The 17690-nt window shown below is 48.7% G+C and overlaps 1 protein-coding gene across 1 annotated transcript in view; it reads left to right on the top strand.

The window, feature by feature from the left end:
- Positions 1-17690, top strand: part of Cds1 (CDP-diacylglycerol synthase 1) — a 56482-nt gene that overhangs the window by 16849 nt on the left and 21943 nt on the right. Inside the window, exons 3-5 of the mRNA XM_052198911.1 lie at positions 6348-6444; positions 12425-12522; positions 13683-13822. Coding sequence (XP_052054871.1) covers positions 6348-6444; positions 12425-12522; positions 13683-13822 — 335 coding nt within the window. The remainder of the gene's footprint in view (positions 1-6347; positions 6445-12424; positions 12523-13682; positions 13823-17690) is intronic.

Genomic DNA, 17690 nt, shown 5'->3' with positions numbered 1-17690 from the left:
GCACAAGAACAGGCTTTGAGGTCATCCTGGTTCGTCCGTGCATTACCTTTGGATTTTTGTGCATTTGGGCCCCATGGGCGAAGAAGGCTGTATGTAATGATAAACTGAAGTGCTTCATTAGAGCCTGACAGCTGGTGAAGGTCCCAGAAACAACCCAGGCACCTAGATGTGCTGGTGTCGAATGCCTCCTAATGAAAAACCTTGTGTGTTCCCCAAATGCTGGAGAAAAAAGAAGCAGTTTCTAACCTTTTCTTTGATGGTGTGTGTGAGGGTGTGTGTGTGTATGTGTGTGTGTCTCAGGGGAAATGTGGGCTATACATGCTTGTGTTCATACGGTGCGTGTACATTCTTTTGTGGGAGCATTCATGTGTGTGCCCAGGCCAGAGGTTGACATCAGGTGTTTCCCTTGATCTGCTCTCCAGTTACTGATTGGTTGATTGATTGGTTGGTTGATTGATTGAGGCAGGATCTCTCTTGGGACCTGTAGCGCACTGATTTGGCTGGGATGCCCCTGCCCCAACCTGCTGTCGCCCCCTGCTCTGTAGTCTGATGCTGGGCTGGGCTTTAACATGGTTGCCAGGATCCAAATGTAGGCGCCCCGCTTATCCAGCAGGGTTTGGTTGCCTGAGCCATCTCACAGCCTCCAGAGTATCTTTCTTTAACTGAGTCTAAAATTACCGTCTAAAACACAGCATCTCACCACTTTGTATCTGCGCTATTTTAAAGTGTTTATGAGCATGGGATTTCAGCTAATTCTCTCTTACCCTGCACTGTATGCTTGGGTAACTTGAGTCATAATACTTTTAGAAGTGATGGTAGTATCAAGTTTCATCCAGATTGCTATGTGAAACTTTACGTATTGACAGTGCTTTACCAACGTCTTTTTATCAATCATATCCTGAGAGGCACAGATACAACAGTGCTCTGAAGGATTCTGTGCCACAGATGTGTGCACTGTCCTTTGACTGCTTTCTGCTTGATGCTGTTCTTCAGGCCCAAACAGGAAATGGTGGCTCTTACCCCCGCAGTTCAACACCTCTGGTGTAGTCATGTTGTAAAGGTAACCCGAGTGCTCCCTGCTTGAGCTGGGTGCCAACCATTCTGAAGATATAAAGGAAGGCTTAAACTCAGCTCAGTCTGTCCTACCTGACCCTACACAGATCACTTACATGATTTGTGTGTGTGTGTGTGTGTGTGTGTGTGTGTGTGTGTGTGTAGTAGGGGAGGGGGCGGGCCTCACCAGCAAGCAGCAGTGCTATGAAGAGCACCCACTGGCATCTGCATTGACACTGTGCCTGGAGACAGCAGATGCCAATGGACTAAGGCACAGGACTGTCCCCACTCCAGACAGAGTCCCAATCTTGAGAATTCTAGACTGACCAGACACTGACACGGTGTCCGTTGACCCTCCTGCCTAGACTCGGTTAAGAGCAGCCCACAGGCTTGCCACACTCACGTTGCTGGTCAGTTATAAACATAATCTTAGTGGACAGTTGACAAAGCAGTCAGAGAGCTGCAGGGGCGAGCTGCCTGGCCCGCGCTGGATTCTGTCCCTGTGCAGTTAGCGTCACTTTCCTCCAGGGACGTAGACAGATTCCTGCCCACCTTTCTGGGCTGCTGTTGTCAGCTACCACAATTCCTTGAGCCTCTTTCTTTGGGGTTCGGGAGACTGCCTGACAGAACTGGGGGTGCATAAACAAGGTCTCAGCTAAGAGTGGAACCAGGGGACCCCACACAGCCTGTCTGTCCAGCGTCCTCTTGTCCTGTGGACGGTGTTCCTTCCTCTGGGGACAGCATTGGGCTTTGCTCAAATGGAGGTCTTCTGGTCCCCTCCTAGCCAGGGTGGAGTAGAGTATTGCTTTACAGCCAGCTCTGAGGAAAATCAGAGTAGACCTTTAGTTTCTGTGACCTGAGAGAAAAACCACCCTCATTCCTGTGGCTGACAGAGGAGGGAGAGAAGGAAGCGGGCAAAGGCCAGCGAGGAGGAGTCGGCCTCTGAAGTCTGTGTCTCGGGCCTCACCTGGCCCAGCATTATTCAGGTCCTCAAGAAAATAAAGACTGTGGGAGGTTGTGTGTCTGGAATTGAGGTTGAACATGGAAAAAAAATCTTTCAGAGTCTCATAACCATATTAGAATAAATCATTTTCAGCATTGCACCGCCTGTTTGTGTTTTGTTTTGTTTTTAGCGGTTGGAAAGGTATGCCTTCTTCCTGAATACATCGTGGCTTTAAAAGTCTCCTTAGATCTGTTCAGATTGTGTTTGTGCATGTGCGTGCATGTGTACATGTATGTGTGTGTGGTGAGAGAGAGCTGAACACGTTTGTTACATAAATGCATATGTGTATGTGTGTGAGAGAGATGCACGTGTGTTATATAAATGCATACATGTCTGTGTGTGCATGTGTGTGTGCGCGCCAGCTTGGTGATCCTTAATAATGATACTGAATTCTCATGTGTCAGTCAGATTCTCCCTCGGTAATGACTTTTTAATATAAAACAACAACAAACAATAGCAGCTATTTATTGAGCATAGCGTGTGTGCTAAGTGTTGCTGAAGCCCTCACACACACTAATATCTCACAGCAGCCCTGTAACACGGCCATGCTTATAACTGTTTCACAAATGAGGAACCCAAGGTGAAGAGAAATGATGAGAGTCCAGGCCTCGTTACAGGCACCGTGAGCCGAGGTCGCCTTCTCCCCAGAGCTGTGTAATGAGGGAGGAGCTCTCAAAACCAGAAAGATAGGTTTGATAACACTGCTTGTGAGAGACTTGGTTGTGAAGACCAGGACAGTAGATGGCCTGACAGTTTGGTCTCAGGAAGCTGCTCTGTAAAGACTTCATAAGAGAGTGTCTCTGTACAGTATACACTTGAAGTCCTCTTTTAATGTAACACACCAAAAAGAAACTGTGTTGTAGAGCCTTGCATTTGTAGATAAAGGGGTAAAATCCTCACTGTAGGAAGCTTGTCTGGGCTGTAGGGAGGAGCTTGAGACCCACCCAGAACACGTGTCTGCACTGTGAGGTCTGCTCTCAGACGCGCTCCTCTACGCTGTGCATCCTGGGTGCGTGTGTGTATGTGTGTGTGTGTGTGTATATGTGTGTGTGTGTGTTGCAGAAATGGGATTATATCTGTCCCCTTTGCCTTGCTATTTTAATTGTGTTCTGTGGTAGTGGGAAGCAGTGTCTCCTCTCCTTCAGTATCCTCAGGCACATTTTAAATGAGGTATCCCATTATATGGATATAGTAGTACATTTAATATCTGGCTTTTCACAATGAAAAAAATCTATATTAAACGTTTTCTTTGTAGCTAGTTAGCTTTTTCCTAGAAACCCGTGATTTTATTAAAGTGAATCCATATTTTTCTTAAAGAGTGTAACTGCTTGGCTAAGGTGGCCGCTCATTTCCAAGTCCACACCCTGTGAGCCCACAAACGTGCTGTCGCACCTGGGAAAGGCCTGAAAGGTTTCAGGTACAGCAGGTGCCTAAGCCAGTTCCTCACCAAGCATGCTCCGAGGGGTGTGGCCATCAGCCGGGAGGGAGAGTGAGTGTGCTCTGTGTGCTGTGACCATCAGCTAGGTGAGTCTCTTCTAGCAATGCATGGCAGTGCATGGTGTCAGCAGGGCTGGTGCTGCTGCCAGCTGATGGTGGGTAGAGTAGAGACCTGGGCAGGTGTGTCTCGTAGAGAGGCTCTCACAGCAGAGTGGTCTGGTCCAAGTGTTGCTGATCCACAGACTCCCTGGAAAGACCTGGGCGAAGCCTGCCGGCGCCCTTGAACTCTGGCCTGCGTCTCCTCCCTCCGAGAACCACACATTCCCGTCCACCTCTGCTCCAGGCTGGTACCTGGCCTTTCTCTAAACTCCTGCTCCCCGGAGGACAGCTGGCAGGTCCTGCCCCACTGGCTGCCTCTGGGACCTCATCCTTGGCTTAGGGAAATGGCGTGACCACGCAAAGTTCTCCATGACTCACGATGCTTGTACCTCCAGGAAAAACCATGTCGTTAGCTTTTGAACCAGAACTGACTCACTGGCTGTCTCAGCAGCGTGACTGTGATTTGATCAGTGTGTCACCACTTTAGACGGTTGCTTTTGTGGAGGTGGTGGTGATTTTTTTTTTCCTGGCCATATTAGGGATTGAAGCAGCAGCTCAGGTGTGCCAAGTGTGGCCTTCTCCCTCCGAAGGTGTCCCAGGAGAGTCCATACCCACCCCACCCCACTCCCACCCCAGTTCCACATTAGCCGCACTGCCCGCTACCCCTCCATACTGTGCTGGTTAGCTGGGCACTTCAGCTCTGCAAGGCAGTTTGTGTTGATGGGAAGACAAGGTTTTACGTGTTTCCCAAAGTTGTCATGTGCAAACTGGATCCCTAGTGACCAGGGCTGAGAGGTGTGGTCTGGTTGAGCCCCTGGGAGTGAGTGCCACTGACTTGGGTGTGACATAGACCCCCTAGCACTCTTGTTGTAAAGGTGACTTTCCGTGGAGGGCTACCCTTTGGCCCTCCATCTCAGGATGAAGCAGCAGTCTCTTCAGATACCACATCTTGATCCCTGACTTCCCAGCCTCTGGGCCGGTAAGAGGTAAATCTCTGTTTTTTCATAAATGACCCAGCTTCAGGTATTCTGTTACAGCAGCAGAAAGTGGACTAAGGACACTGCCGCTCACATACACAGTACAGATGAATAACCTTATCTTCTGACTGTGTGTTTTTGGAAAATATTGAAATATTGGGAGAATTAGCTATGCAATGAAATGTTGATGAATAGAGGCTTCTGGGTGAGACTGGATGCTCCCACGGTTTCCTGGAGAAGGAGAAGAAAAGTGCATTCTCTTTTACAGATGAGGAGTTGGAAGTTCGCAGAGACAGTGGTAGGACACCTGAGTGTGTAAAGAAACAGATGAGAGGAGGCAAAGAGAGAGGAAAAGAGAGGGGAATGTCTGTGCAGGGGGATGCCTGTGCAGGGGGATGTCTGTGCAGGGGGATGTCTGTGCAGGGGGATGTCTGTGCAGGGGAATGCCTGTGCAGGGGGGGGGGTCTGTGCAGGGGGATGCCTGTGCAGGGGGATGCCTGTGCAGGGGGATGTCTGTGCAGGGGGATGTCTGTGCAGGGGGATGTCTGTGCAGGGGGATGCCTGTGCAGGGGGATGTCTGTGCAGGGGGATGTCTGTGCAGGGGGATGCCTGTGCAGGGGGATGTCTGTGCAGGGGGATGCCTGTGCAGGGGGATGCCTGTGCAGGGGGATGCCTGTGCAGGGGGATGCCTGTGCAGGGGGATGCCGGTGCAGGGGGATGCCTGTGCAGGGGGATGTCTGTGCAGGGGGGGAGTCTGTGTAGAATAATGTACAACATACATAAATCATTCCTTCATTTCCATGTCCAAGTGCTCTTTGGATTCTTACAATATGCATCCAACACATGTAGCCGAGGACCTTGGATTTTCATGAAGATTGCTAGTGAGGCTCATGGCGGATGTGTGGACTCAGGGAAGGCAGCGGAAGAGGTTGGCAGGCCATGGGCGCCTCCGGCTGGGTGGGCCTAAAGCATATGTGGTAAAAATCAGTAGAATCTTAAAGAAAAGCAGCAGAGAGTTTGGACCCAGAATGACCCATATACAGAGGTTTTCAGAATCTGTGAGACAGGGTCTTGGTGCTGCAAAGACAGATGTCACCCTCCTGGGTTTAAGTGGTCTTCCTGGCGCTGCATCCCACATAGCCTGGGCTACAGTCCAGGACACTGAACCCGGCCTTAGGGATTCTAGCATGATTGACAAGTGATAATCCATCACCATTAGTCTTTTGTATGGTGCTGGTTAACTCGGCCTTAAAGTGGAGGTGCCACTTAAAGATTGGGGGAGACCAATCTTCAACTGAGTAGGAGCTAGCCCTCAGTGCCTGTGGGAAGTCTGCCCTAAGAGGCAAACCCCAGTTTCTGAGTGGCAGGTCTGCTGTCCCTGCTGCCTTTAAATGGGCCATGTTTTTGTCTATGACTCTCTTCAGGATCCTCCTCCCCCTCCTTCCCCTTCTTCCCCTCTCTATCCTCCCCCTCCCCCTCCTCCCCCTCCTCATCCTTCTTGGGTCACCCTTTCCCAGGGTCAGACTGACCACCTGACTCTGAGTGCTCGTGACTTATCCCGGCTCATATTTAACAGCAATCATTTCCTTTAGCTAACATAAATGAAATCTCAGCGAGTGACTGCCGTTTGCTTGTTGTTATTTAAAATGAAGTAAGATCTTCATTTTATATACTGTTAAGGGAAAAATTGCTAACTCTGGAAATCTAGCAGTGACAGCATAGACACCGAAACTTTAAAATCGTGTTATTAAGTGCTGACTTTACAAACTTGTCTGTAGATGGAAGAACTGGTGGATTCGTGGGATCCTCACCCTCACCATGATCTCCCTCTTTTTCCTGATCATCTACATGGGGTCCTTCATGCTGATGCTTCTGGTAAGTGATGGCGCCTTCCTGGGTGCCTCTGGGTTTAGTGTGTGTGTATCATGGAAGGCATCTGAACATGTCATCAAAAGAGAGGTAACAGCCGTCTTGGCAACAGTAAATTCAGTTCCTTCAAGCATTTTCCAGTTCATGAAATGATCTAGACTCTTCTTTACTGTTTGCAGGATGGCACCTCAGTGTGCTCACTCAGCAGAGACCATGTGTGCTTTTATGTGTAAGCATCTATCCATCCAGTATCATGCAGGGCATTGACCATGCCACTTCCATGTATGTACATGTGACTAGAACCTTAGTGTAGCAGCAGAAGCGCTCAGTTAACCAGATGACTCTCTAGTGTTAGGTGAACAGTGATAAGCCTGTGGCAGGCAGTGTGCTAAGCAGAAGGGTACAGAGGCGTGTTAGCCACTGTGACACAGGGGTAACAAACAGAGAGCAAGGTGGATTTCAAGGGGGATCCCAGTGGCAGGGCAGGGGTTAATGAGTGAGGCGGTGGCTCCTGCAGAGGATCTGAGCTGACCCGTGGATGGCCTGGGAAGAGAGTGGAGACCTGGGTAGAGCCTTGCTGGGAGATTTGATGTGCATGGGAAGCCAAACAAGTTATGAAGGCAAACAGATAACTTAAGCTCTTCCTTCATTTGGTAAATGCCTTCAAGGTGACTGGTATGTGCCAGCCATTACAGTAGCACTGGGGTATGTGGTGGTGGCATTGAGAAAGTCATCCTAGTCTTTGTTTTGAAGGAGCTTACTGTTTACACTGTAAAGAACGGATTAGCTGCTTCTAGTCACAAATTGCAGTGTTTTAATAAAGACCCGTTCTCTGAGAGCAGGGAAGGAGTAGGAGGACTTTTCTGGAAGTGTTGTGCAACCAACCCAGGAGCTTCCGTCTGAAGGTTGTGTCGGAGTCGAGGAGGAGAAGGGAAGAGGTGGGAGTCAAGGTACTCCTCACAGACAATGTGTACCCCAGTAGTGGCAGCCAGGAGTTCAACAGATTTATCGGGGGTCTCAAAGTATCCAAGCATGGGTTAGAGATGGGTAGTGACAAGCATTCTCGGGGTGCACACAGTGTCCCTCATTATTATGAGGATGACCTGGGAAGGTGACAAGGCTCTCTGGGTAAAACTGTACTCCCTCTCCTGGCCAGTCCCCACTGCTGCCACTGTGGCACCAGGCTCTCCCCGGGCACACTGTGAAGCAGGCAGCTGCCCTGGGCTCTCCCCGGGCACACTTGTGCAGCTCTGCCCTTGCTGCTTTCTTATCTTGTCTCAGTTTGTTCATCCAGATTTGGATCTTGACTGCGTTCAAGGCAGGGTCTCACTGTATGGCCTAAGCTGGCCCTGACCTTGCTCTGTAGGCCAGGCTGGCCTCGAACTTGAAGTCCTGCTTCAGCCTCCGTCCGCAGTGCCAGGATTACAGGGCATGTGCCACCGTGCTCATCTGGGTCCCGACTTTTTAAAGAGGATCATAAATCTGCCTAGTCTGCTTAGGATTTCCTTACTTTTTCTGTCATGGAAGAAAGATAAAGGTTGTTTCTTTACAAGTTTCTTGCATTGCTTGGTGAGGTAAGTGAGTTGTAAAAGATAGGAATGTGAAAGAATTTGGTTAAAGAATATGTGAACCACTATTGTTGAACTTCCCTGGATGTACACACGCATGGCATTTTTGTATATTCATATTGAGAGAATATAGATGCCCAGACAGCCGAGGCTCAGGTGGCGCCATGACCTGTGCTTGAAGTCTTATTTCCTTCCCTCTTCCCACACCTTCTGTGTCTGCTGAGCAGTATATGTTATTCCTGCCTTGCCCTAGCTGTCCTGTCAGCACTTTACAGCAAGCAGTTCAGGAGAGTTTCATAGAAAACACATTTCTCAACAAGCACGGTGCGATAACAGCAGAGTCGGGAGGGTCACAGTGGGAAGCTAGTCTGAGACCTGAACAAGTTCTAGGTCAGTCTGCAGCTTCTCACAAGACCTTACCTTGCCTCAAAAAACAAACAAACAAACCCCCAAACAACCAAAGAGGTAAAGAAGATGTACCTTGTTTAAGCCCTCACGTTAGGGAGTGCTGGCTGCCGCGGGACACATCTTAGTGCACACGGAGTGTCCCTCTGTCCGTCCGCTGGTTATATATAGTCCTTGGGTTGCTGTGCTCACTGAAACCAGCTTTCTGATGATGTCGTTACTGAGGACACTGTGAACTAAAGGCATAGAGAGCGTAGAGACGGTATTGGAGGAGGTTTCCTTGCCTCCTCTGATAATTGTTAATTCCTGTTATAGGATTCACTTTGATTGTCCTTAGCCTTTCGATGATGAGGATGGAAACAGAGCAGACATCCTCACAATTACTCATCAACTGCCCAAACCCAAGCCAGACTGCCACTGGGTGTCTCTCTTTTGATCTTTCAATTTTTGCTTTAAAAAAATCATTCCTATAACAATACTATGACTAAAATTTTGTGCCCTATTTTTCAAAATAAATACCATTTCAATGTCTGGTATTGTTCCACTGTCTGTATCCACCAACCGTGGTCGAGCCCACTATCTAACGGAATGCAAAGAGTTATTTAAATCACTGTGCTATTTTTAAACATTCAGGTTATGTTCTGTTTCTGTAACAAGTAACACTATCTTGAGCATACTCCAGCATATAAAAGTTTGGATTTCTTAAATCAGATTATTTTCTTAGAATAGGTTCCTAAAATAAAAATAGGCTTTCTTGTTTGCATATCCCTTAGATGACATTCAACATGTCCAAAGCCTGTGTTCTGTCCGGCTGCAGTCCTGCGTGAATCTGTTGTTTCAGGTTTTCCTGGCTACTCCGTGTTCCCTCCTCATCCTTAGACCCTCTTCTTATGGGGTAACGCCCCCTCAAAAGGCTCCTAAGTGAAGGCTTGGTTCCCACCTGAAGGATCATGGGGAGATACTAGATCACGTGGTCTGACCTAGTCAGTGATTCCATCTGATGGAAGTGCTGGGCACTGTGGAAACTGAGCAGCGGAAGCAGATCGGAGGGGTATGGGCTTGGGGGCCGTTTCTTGCCCTTACCCTTCTCTGTCCCACTCTGTTCTCTGGCCTCCTCCACTGCGACGCTCTGCCTCAGCACAGATGCCCCCAAACCCTGAGTTGAAACCTTTGAAATAAATGCTTTTTGTCATAAATGTCATTTTTGTCAGGTGGCACATTCCCAGTTTCCTTCCTGACAGACTCCAGTCTCCCTGTGTCCCCTATGCAGCGCCCTCTGCTGGTGTGGTCATGTCATGTCATGTAGCCCGCACTGTCTGCTTTGCCACCTCCCCAGTCCACGCTCACTCACTCTGTTGACAAATACTCAGGCCCTTCCTCTCCTGACATAGCTCTTCACCCCTCCTGGCATAGCTCTGTTGGCACGCACCGCACGTCCGTGCACTCTGACGGCATGGAAGTGCTTATACTAAACATGCCCCAGTCCTCCGCAGCCATGGTGCCCATCCCCCGCCACAGGTGTGCGTGGCATCAGCGTTTGGAGCTTAGCGCATGCGCTGTCTGAGAGCACATGCCCTGACTCACTCCCAGGCCGCCACAGTGACTAGAGAAGCGGGCTTCTAAAGAACTGGCTGTCATTTTCAAGGCTCCTAACACATCTGTTGGATCAATGGACTTCTTTCAATGATTATTGCTAGCGATATCAGTGATACAGGGTATCAGTTTCTGTGTAATCTCCTAGTCCTTAATAATATAAATACATTTTAAAGATTTTGACTCTAGTTTTGAATTCCTTATTTTGATTTCCCTAGACCTTCCGCATTCTCCTTGCAAGCTGTAATGATAATGTCATCATACAGATAACATAAGCTGTTAGATAAAGCCCCTCTCTCCTCAGTAAAACGCTGGGCAGTGCTGACCGAGTGCTCATGGACACTGTGTCACGGCACTCGGTGTTTTAAAAGCTCTTTGTTCTGTTAATGGGGCGGCTTGCCATCTTGTCTTAACGCTGAACATTGTCTCCATTCTGTGATTGTTTAGTGAAAACAACTTTTTATTTCGTATGTACACAGAGGTTATTTGAAGGATGACCTTTAAATAGCCTTTGTTTTTATGGTAAATGGGTGACTCTTATTACCAGCACTCCTTATACGTGGATACACTACATCTTTATTGTGTGACTTTTTCATAGCCTGTGATTGGACATACAATAATAAATAGCTTAAAAATATCCTGAATGACTGGGCAGTGGTGGCGCACGCCTGTAATCCCAGCATTCAGGGAGGCAGAGGCAGGCAGATTTCTGAGTTCGAGGCTCAGCCTGGTCTACAGAGTGAGCTCCAGGACAGCCAGGGCTACACAGAGAAACCCTGTCTCGAAAAAAACAAAAAAGTCCTGAATGGCAGATTCGAGAAAACTACTTTATAGAAACCAATCTCTCTCTCCCATGTGTGTGTGTGTGTGTGTGCATGCATGTTTGTGAGCATGCACGCTTGTATACTTGTGTGTGCACATGGCCCTGTGTGTGCACATGCAGGCCCCAGCGGCTGATGCTGAGCGTTTGTTCTCTGCATCACTCTATCTTCTGAGGCAGGATCCCTCGCTGAGCCTGGAGGCTGAGGCTGTGGCAGATGAGAGGCTGCCAGGGAGGCCTGGGCCCTGCCGCCTGTCTTCCCGCCCCTTCCCGCTCTGCTGGGGTTTGACCTTCTTGCAAGTGAACTTAGGTCCTCGTGCTTGACCAGTGTGTCTGTTACCCACTGCCTCATTCCCACAAACTTAATACTAAATACTAGAAGAAATAATAAAAAAAAAAACCCTACATATTCACACATGCGTTTTGAAAATTTAGTATTTTAGATTCTAATCTGCAAATTGATATGTGACATAATCCCAAGATATTTCTTAAAGAGCTTTTGAAGCTCTTTAAGCTTATAGAAGTGTTGTTTTGTACAAGATTGTATAATGCTAAGCCCTTGGGCATGCTCTCTGGTGTGCACACTCTGACCTCTTGCTTCAGAGGTTTTCATTGTGTCCTCTGCAAACGGAGTCTTGGAGCTGACGTGGGCCAAACTGAAGCCAAATGTTGCGATTCCACCTGGACGCCTGGGCATCTTTGAGAAGGACTAAGAGTAGAACAGCAGTTCCTGAACACAAAGACACCATGCAAACAGCTCTGTGAACTCTGGTGGGGCAGAGCGTGTGTGCGTGCGTGTGTGCGTGCGTGCGTGCGTGCGTGTGTGTGTGTGTGTGTGTGTGTGTGTGTGTGTGCGTGCGTGTGTGCGTGTGTGTGTGCACGTGTGCGTGTGCGTGCCTGTGTGCGTGTGTGTGTGTGTGTGTGTGTGTGTGTGTGTGCGTGCGTGTGCGTGTGTGTGTGTGTGTGTGTGTGTGTTACCGGTGACTGTTGAGAATGACTGACACTCTTACTATTGCTGACTCTGCAATGGTCTGCGTACCTGTAAGGAGAAGATTTTGTACTTATTTGCCTTGGACATTTTTTTCTTTTTTAAAGGTAGGGTCTCTATTTGAGACCTAGAACTCACAATGTAGAGACCAGGCTAGCCTTGAACTCTCAGAGGTCTGCTCCTTTGCCTCCTGTGTGCTAAGACTGAAAGTCCCTGGCGCCATCTTTATGAGTGGGTTGGAACTGACTAAAGATGCACACATGCGGGCACGCTTCTGTAAGTCAGCCTTTCCCTGCACTAGTGTAAGAGACGTAGACGGAAAGGTCAGAGCTGAGGGCAGAGAGGTGGGCGGCCAGAGGACAGTCTGCTCTAGTGTGAGGCCGTGCCTTCCCTCTTGGGAAGATTGCTGACTTTCATTTAAGCATCCTGCTACTCCGTTAGGCACCACTTCCTTTGAAAGAGTGAATATTGACTTTTTGCTGTTGCCATTTAGAATACTTAAAAGTTCGTAGATTACAATTTTCTGAAGCACATGTCAAGGACTTGCTTTTAAGTGACACAGCGGAGATAGAAGCCTTGGGAACCAGTGACGGCGTTGTGTTCTGTTTTCAGGTTCTGGGCATCCAAGTGAAATGCTTCCAGGAGATCATCACCATCGGGTACCGGGTCTATCACTCCTATGACCTCCCGTGGTTTAGAACACTGAGTTGGTGAGTGGCTGGCCATGAAATGCTCTAGATGTGCCCATCTGACCCACTCACTTCTAGGTTTGAAATCACAGAATGATTCTGGAGAAAGAGAAGGGCGGAGCAGCTGACTCCGTAAGGACGGAGATAGCCTTTGCTCCTTCTCCGGCACAGCCTCTCTCCAGCTTACAGTTCAGCCTCTGTAATGATATCTAATTAATATCTAATTAATAGATAGGCTGTTTAACTCCTCCCTGATCATGATCTTATGAAAAAGCTTACTTATCTTTTCCTCAAATAGTCAAGAGAACACAAAATATTGATACGGTACAAATACATGTAAAGTTTTGCCTTTTTAAATTATGTACTTTTAAAATCAGATCCCCATCCCCGTCAAGACCCTGAGCAGGAAACACCACACAATAGCAGATCCTTTTCAGCCTACACAGTCGTGCCCTTAGGGGAGTTACTCCATTCACAACTTCCAGGGAGCCACTGGCTCACTAAGACAAATGTACCTCACCTTTGGGACAGAATATTCTAAGTAGTTCCCTACCCAAGTGCCGTGGCCATAGCCTGTAACCCTAGTTCTGGGATCCAGCAACTACAGAGACTCACTCAGTTGCTGACTGTCTGAGGCAGGGGGACCATTAGGGCCGGAGATGGGGGTGGGGGATGGGTAGGTGGCTGTCAATAAGAGGTAATTGTCTTCTGGTCTCTTCACTTCTCATAAGATGGGAAATACACATGTATAGACATGCATATGCGCGCGCACACACACACACACACACACACAATCACTGCTCAGCTGGAGCCCTTCTGGCACTGGGAAGAGCTGAGAAGGATGTGAGGGTTGTAGGGAGCAGTGCCGGGAGGCGCTCCCCATCTCTCCCCCTTCCCTCTGCTCACCATGGCGAGGTCGGGTTCTGTCCTCTGGTACTTGTCATTATTTTGCTTTTGCTGTCACTGACACTATGAACTGACTTTGGGCTGCTGGTTGTGGTTAACTGATAGGTTAAAAGCTAAGTTAAGAAGAGGAAATGGCACTGTGGTGGAGCACATTTTGGATTAATCACCTAATTGGATTCTGATCTTAGTATTTGCATCAAAAACAGGGACTAATTGTGTCACCTTTGAGGGGGGAAAGCATTCCATCACACCAAGCTAACGGGTTTAAATTCCAGGTACTTCCTTCTGTGTGTGAACTACTTCTTCTATGGAGAGACAGTGGCAGATTACTTCGCCACGTTTGTTCAGAGGGAGGAGCAGCTGCAGTTCCTCATTCGCTACCACAGGTTCATATCCTTCGCCCTCTACCTGGCAGGTAACTCGGGGTGGCTCTGTGCTGACCAGCAGCTAACGGTTCCCTAGGCTCATGGTCACGTAGGCCTTAAAAATGCATTTGTGTTTTTCCCGTTACATTTTACTCTGGCCTCTCCTTAAACTATTTCTCATGTATAAAGCTATTTATGCCACTGTGGTCTTAAGTAGCATTTACTTTCTAGTGTCAATTAAATAAAAATATATAATTATAGCATTCCATATTCTTGAGATTTTTCTTTTCAATTCATAGTTTTTAAAAACCTTTAAAACACAAAACATTTATTAATCAAATATAATTTATAGAGAAAATTTTACAAGTATATATTTATAATGTCCCTAGGGAACGAAGCTTTCTTCTAGATTAACCAGGTAGTCTTCTGGAGAAGTCCTACTGTATGTGCAAGTGTGTTTCCAGGATGCTGGCCACCTTCTTATTGCTTTAGATCGAAAGTCAGCTGTTTAAGGGAGAGCGAGCTAGGATGTACTGAGTTCTTAAGTGAGGCCTCTGGTTCCTTAACTTTCTAATACTAAGAAATGAGGATGTGGAAAGATGCTGGGGGCTTTTTCTAAAGGATCTTTCTCATTTCATATCAGCATTTCCCCCCATCTGATCCTGTTTTCTGATCTCCTACCCAATTTAAAAAGTTACTAATTGGGAGCTGGAGGGATGGTCAGTGGTTAAGAGCATTGGCTGCTCTAGCCAAGGACCCTGGTTTGGTTCTCAACACGCATGTGGTGGCTCGCAACAATCCAGGGGACCCACGCAGGCTAAACACTCATACACAGAAAATCAAATAAATCTTTAAAAAGCTGTTGATGATATATTTACAGAAGATGCATTCTTAGAAATAACAGTCCCTAAAATATCCCAGTTGTTTCAGTCTGGAGGTGGCTGGACCATTTGAATTCTAGGCAGCTGGAAGGAGTGGTCACGAAGAGATGGCAGGGACTGGCCCCTGTTGACGGGCCCCTCAAGCTTCTGTAGTGTGAGACTTGTTGGCCTGTCAGTGCACATCCGTGCCACCACCGTATCTTGCTTTCTCTCACCAGACAACAAGCTTGATTTCTTTGAATGAAGCCTTGATTCCAAGGTGGAGTCTTCCCTTAGGAGATAAGAATATCCCTTCTCAGTCTACAGAAGTGTTTTAAAAAAAAGTCATGAGGTTAGCAGGAAAGAGCTCTGTAGTGGCTTCTGGTTTCTCTGGGTTTGTTCATTTGTTTTGTTTTATGGCCTCTGGTGTGGCTCAGACTGAGGGTCCCACATCTCCCAGTGAGCCTTCTGACATTACCCCTGACAGTTTTGCTTTGTTTCATGTTGTTACTTAGCAAAATTAATGTAAATCATATGCCATTCGTGCTATTTATTAATTTTAAAACCCAGTCTCTAGAGCTCTCCTGTGTTGACAGTGCCCTAGCTCCAGCTCCCCTCATGTTCTCTCTGTAAACGATGTACCTACTTGTTTCTTTTGGGCATTATTTGTTTTGATGTTAAATCCTGTCGCACGTTCCACACACTCAGACCTTTTGGTCCTCTTTATGGTACCTAACAGGTACCCAAGCTGTGCCTTCCTGTTGAGCCAAATACGATCTTATTTACATTCCTATTTTAAAAAGATTTTACACACATACACACACACACACACATGTATATATGAATGAGTGTCTTGCCTGGATGTTTATCTGTTCACTATGTGTGTGCAGGACCTGAGGAGGCCAGAAGAGGGCGCTGGACCCCTAGGAGTTGGAGTTAGAAATGGTTGTGATCTACCGCATGGGTGCTGAGAACCAAGCCACGGTCCTCTGGAATAGCAGCTAGTGCTCCTCCGCAACAAGCCAGCCCGCCCGCCCTCCCGCGCCAGCCATTCATTTTGAACCCTTCCCTCCTACCGAAGCAGCCGCCCTGCCTTCTCTTTCCCACGCAGTTCGGCTTCAGAGCCTTGCATATTTTCTGTAGGCGAGCTCACATGTAGTGTAGTATTCTGTGTTTTTGTTTTCAGGTGTCCACACAATGCAGAGAGCCTGCCTTTGGGATTTAGTTCTCTCCCTGGCCGCCCCACCCCCATCCTTTTGGGCATCACCCTGCCTTTCAGAAGCAGGGCATCCAGTCGTGCCCTGTGAGGTGCAGGGGAGCACACTTTGTGTTCCTGGAGTCTCTGTTAGCCTGTCTTCCTGACTGATGCCATGATGGGGGATGGGGGCGGGGCGGTGTGGGGGCGGGGCTTGTGCCTGCTGCCAGCCGTTCACGTGATGCTTCTGCCACCACTGTCTGTTCGGTTCTCTGGAAGATGCTTCCTTAGTCAGCCCTGCTGTCTCAGATGACTTCCTTGTGTTCTCCGTTCTGCTCGGTCTTCGTATCTTCCGGGGGCATTTCCGCGGCTGCCAGGCTGATGGAAGAGTGTACTTGCGCACAGCCCCCTCGACGTGGGCGGCACCCTTCCCGTGTCTTAACACAGCCCATCGGGGTCTCAGTTCTGGGGCCTTCGGGGATGGCCAGGTGTTCTACCACAGGGCCGAAAGTCATGGGAGTCTGCATGTGGGAGGCTGGGCCTGTGCCCCCTGCCGACCAGGGTCTGCTCTGTGCCTCTCCGCAGGCTGCCTCCTGAGCGGGAAGCATGCCACAATCCTAAAAGTCTTGTTAAAGATAGCATGTTTTAAGTGTATATATCTTATATGCCATAGTAAACATTCAGAAAAGCAAGTGAGTACTCAGGGGAACCATCTTGATGCCGTGGAACTTCCTTCCTGCCTCCAGAGGCTCGCTGCTGTTACTCTAGAAATGTATTCAAGCCTGTGTGTTCCTGTCTCTCCTCAGCTACTTTCTTAGACAGAAGGGCAGATTATTCTATGGTTTCCAGTTACTGCACTTCATGGTAGCTTTAGACTGACACATCTAAATCCACCTGTGCCTCCTGATGCGGAGTTACATCAAGTTACTGATGCTTGCAGTCCAGTGGGCACAGTGTAAATGTACCGGGCTAGCCTCTCTCTCTCTCTCTCTCTCTCTCTCTCTCTCTCTCTCTCTCTCTCTCCCTCTCTCCCTCTCTCTCCCTCTCTCTCCCTCTTTCCCTCTCTCTCCCTCTCTCTCCCTCTCTCTCTCTCCCTCTCCCTCCCTCTCCCTCTCTCTCTCTCTCTCCCTTCCTCCCTCCCTCTCCCTCTCTCTCTCCCCCCTTCCCTCCCTCTCTCTCTCCCTCCTTCTCTCTTTCTCCCTCCCCCCTCCCTCCCCCTCCCTCCCTCTCTCCCTCCCTCCCTCTCTCCCGCCCTCCCTCCTTGTATCTTGCATCTGGACTACTGTAAATGCTTGCTAACTTTTAAATCATTATCTCAGTTTCTGAAATTCTCGGGTTTTCCTTCTCTTTCCCTGGCATGCCCGGTCACTTGCTGCTGTTCTTTGCTGTAGAGCCATCTCTTGTCTGTTGGGAACCGGCTCTTGCCGCCCCCCGAAGGGTGCATGGGCGGAGATACAGGGTGCTCACCTCTGCGCTAGCTCCCCAGCCCAGCCAGGGCAGCTCCCTGAACTGAGCGCTGTTAAACACCAGAGCGGAGCGTGCCAGGGACCTACTCCAGTTCGCTTTCTGCTGCTGTGATGAAGCACTGACCAAGAGCAACCCGAGGGGAAAAGAGTTTATCGGGTTTCTGCTTTGTGGTCATGGAAGCCACAGCAGGAGCCCTCTCTGAGGGAACCCACAGCAGGGACCTGGAGGCAGGGAAGGAAGCCAAGACCATGGAGGGGCGTGGCCTGCCGGCTTGCTTTCATGGAGGGGCGTAGCCTGTCAGCTAGCTTCCATGGAGGGGCGTGGCCTGTCAACTAGCTTACCCAGTTTGCTCTGCTGCTCTCTCATGCTCTCTGGACACTCGCCTAGGGGGTGTCA

This window comes from Apodemus sylvaticus, chromosome 11, assembly GCF_947179515.1.
Source record: "Apodemus sylvaticus chromosome 11, mApoSyl1.1, whole genome shotgun sequence".
Lineage (NCBI taxonomy): Eukaryota > Metazoa > Chordata > Mammalia > Rodentia > Muridae > Apodemus > Apodemus sylvaticus.
The sequence above is the reverse complement of the archived record's forward strand: the minus strand, read 5'-3'. Positions and strand labels throughout refer to the sequence as shown.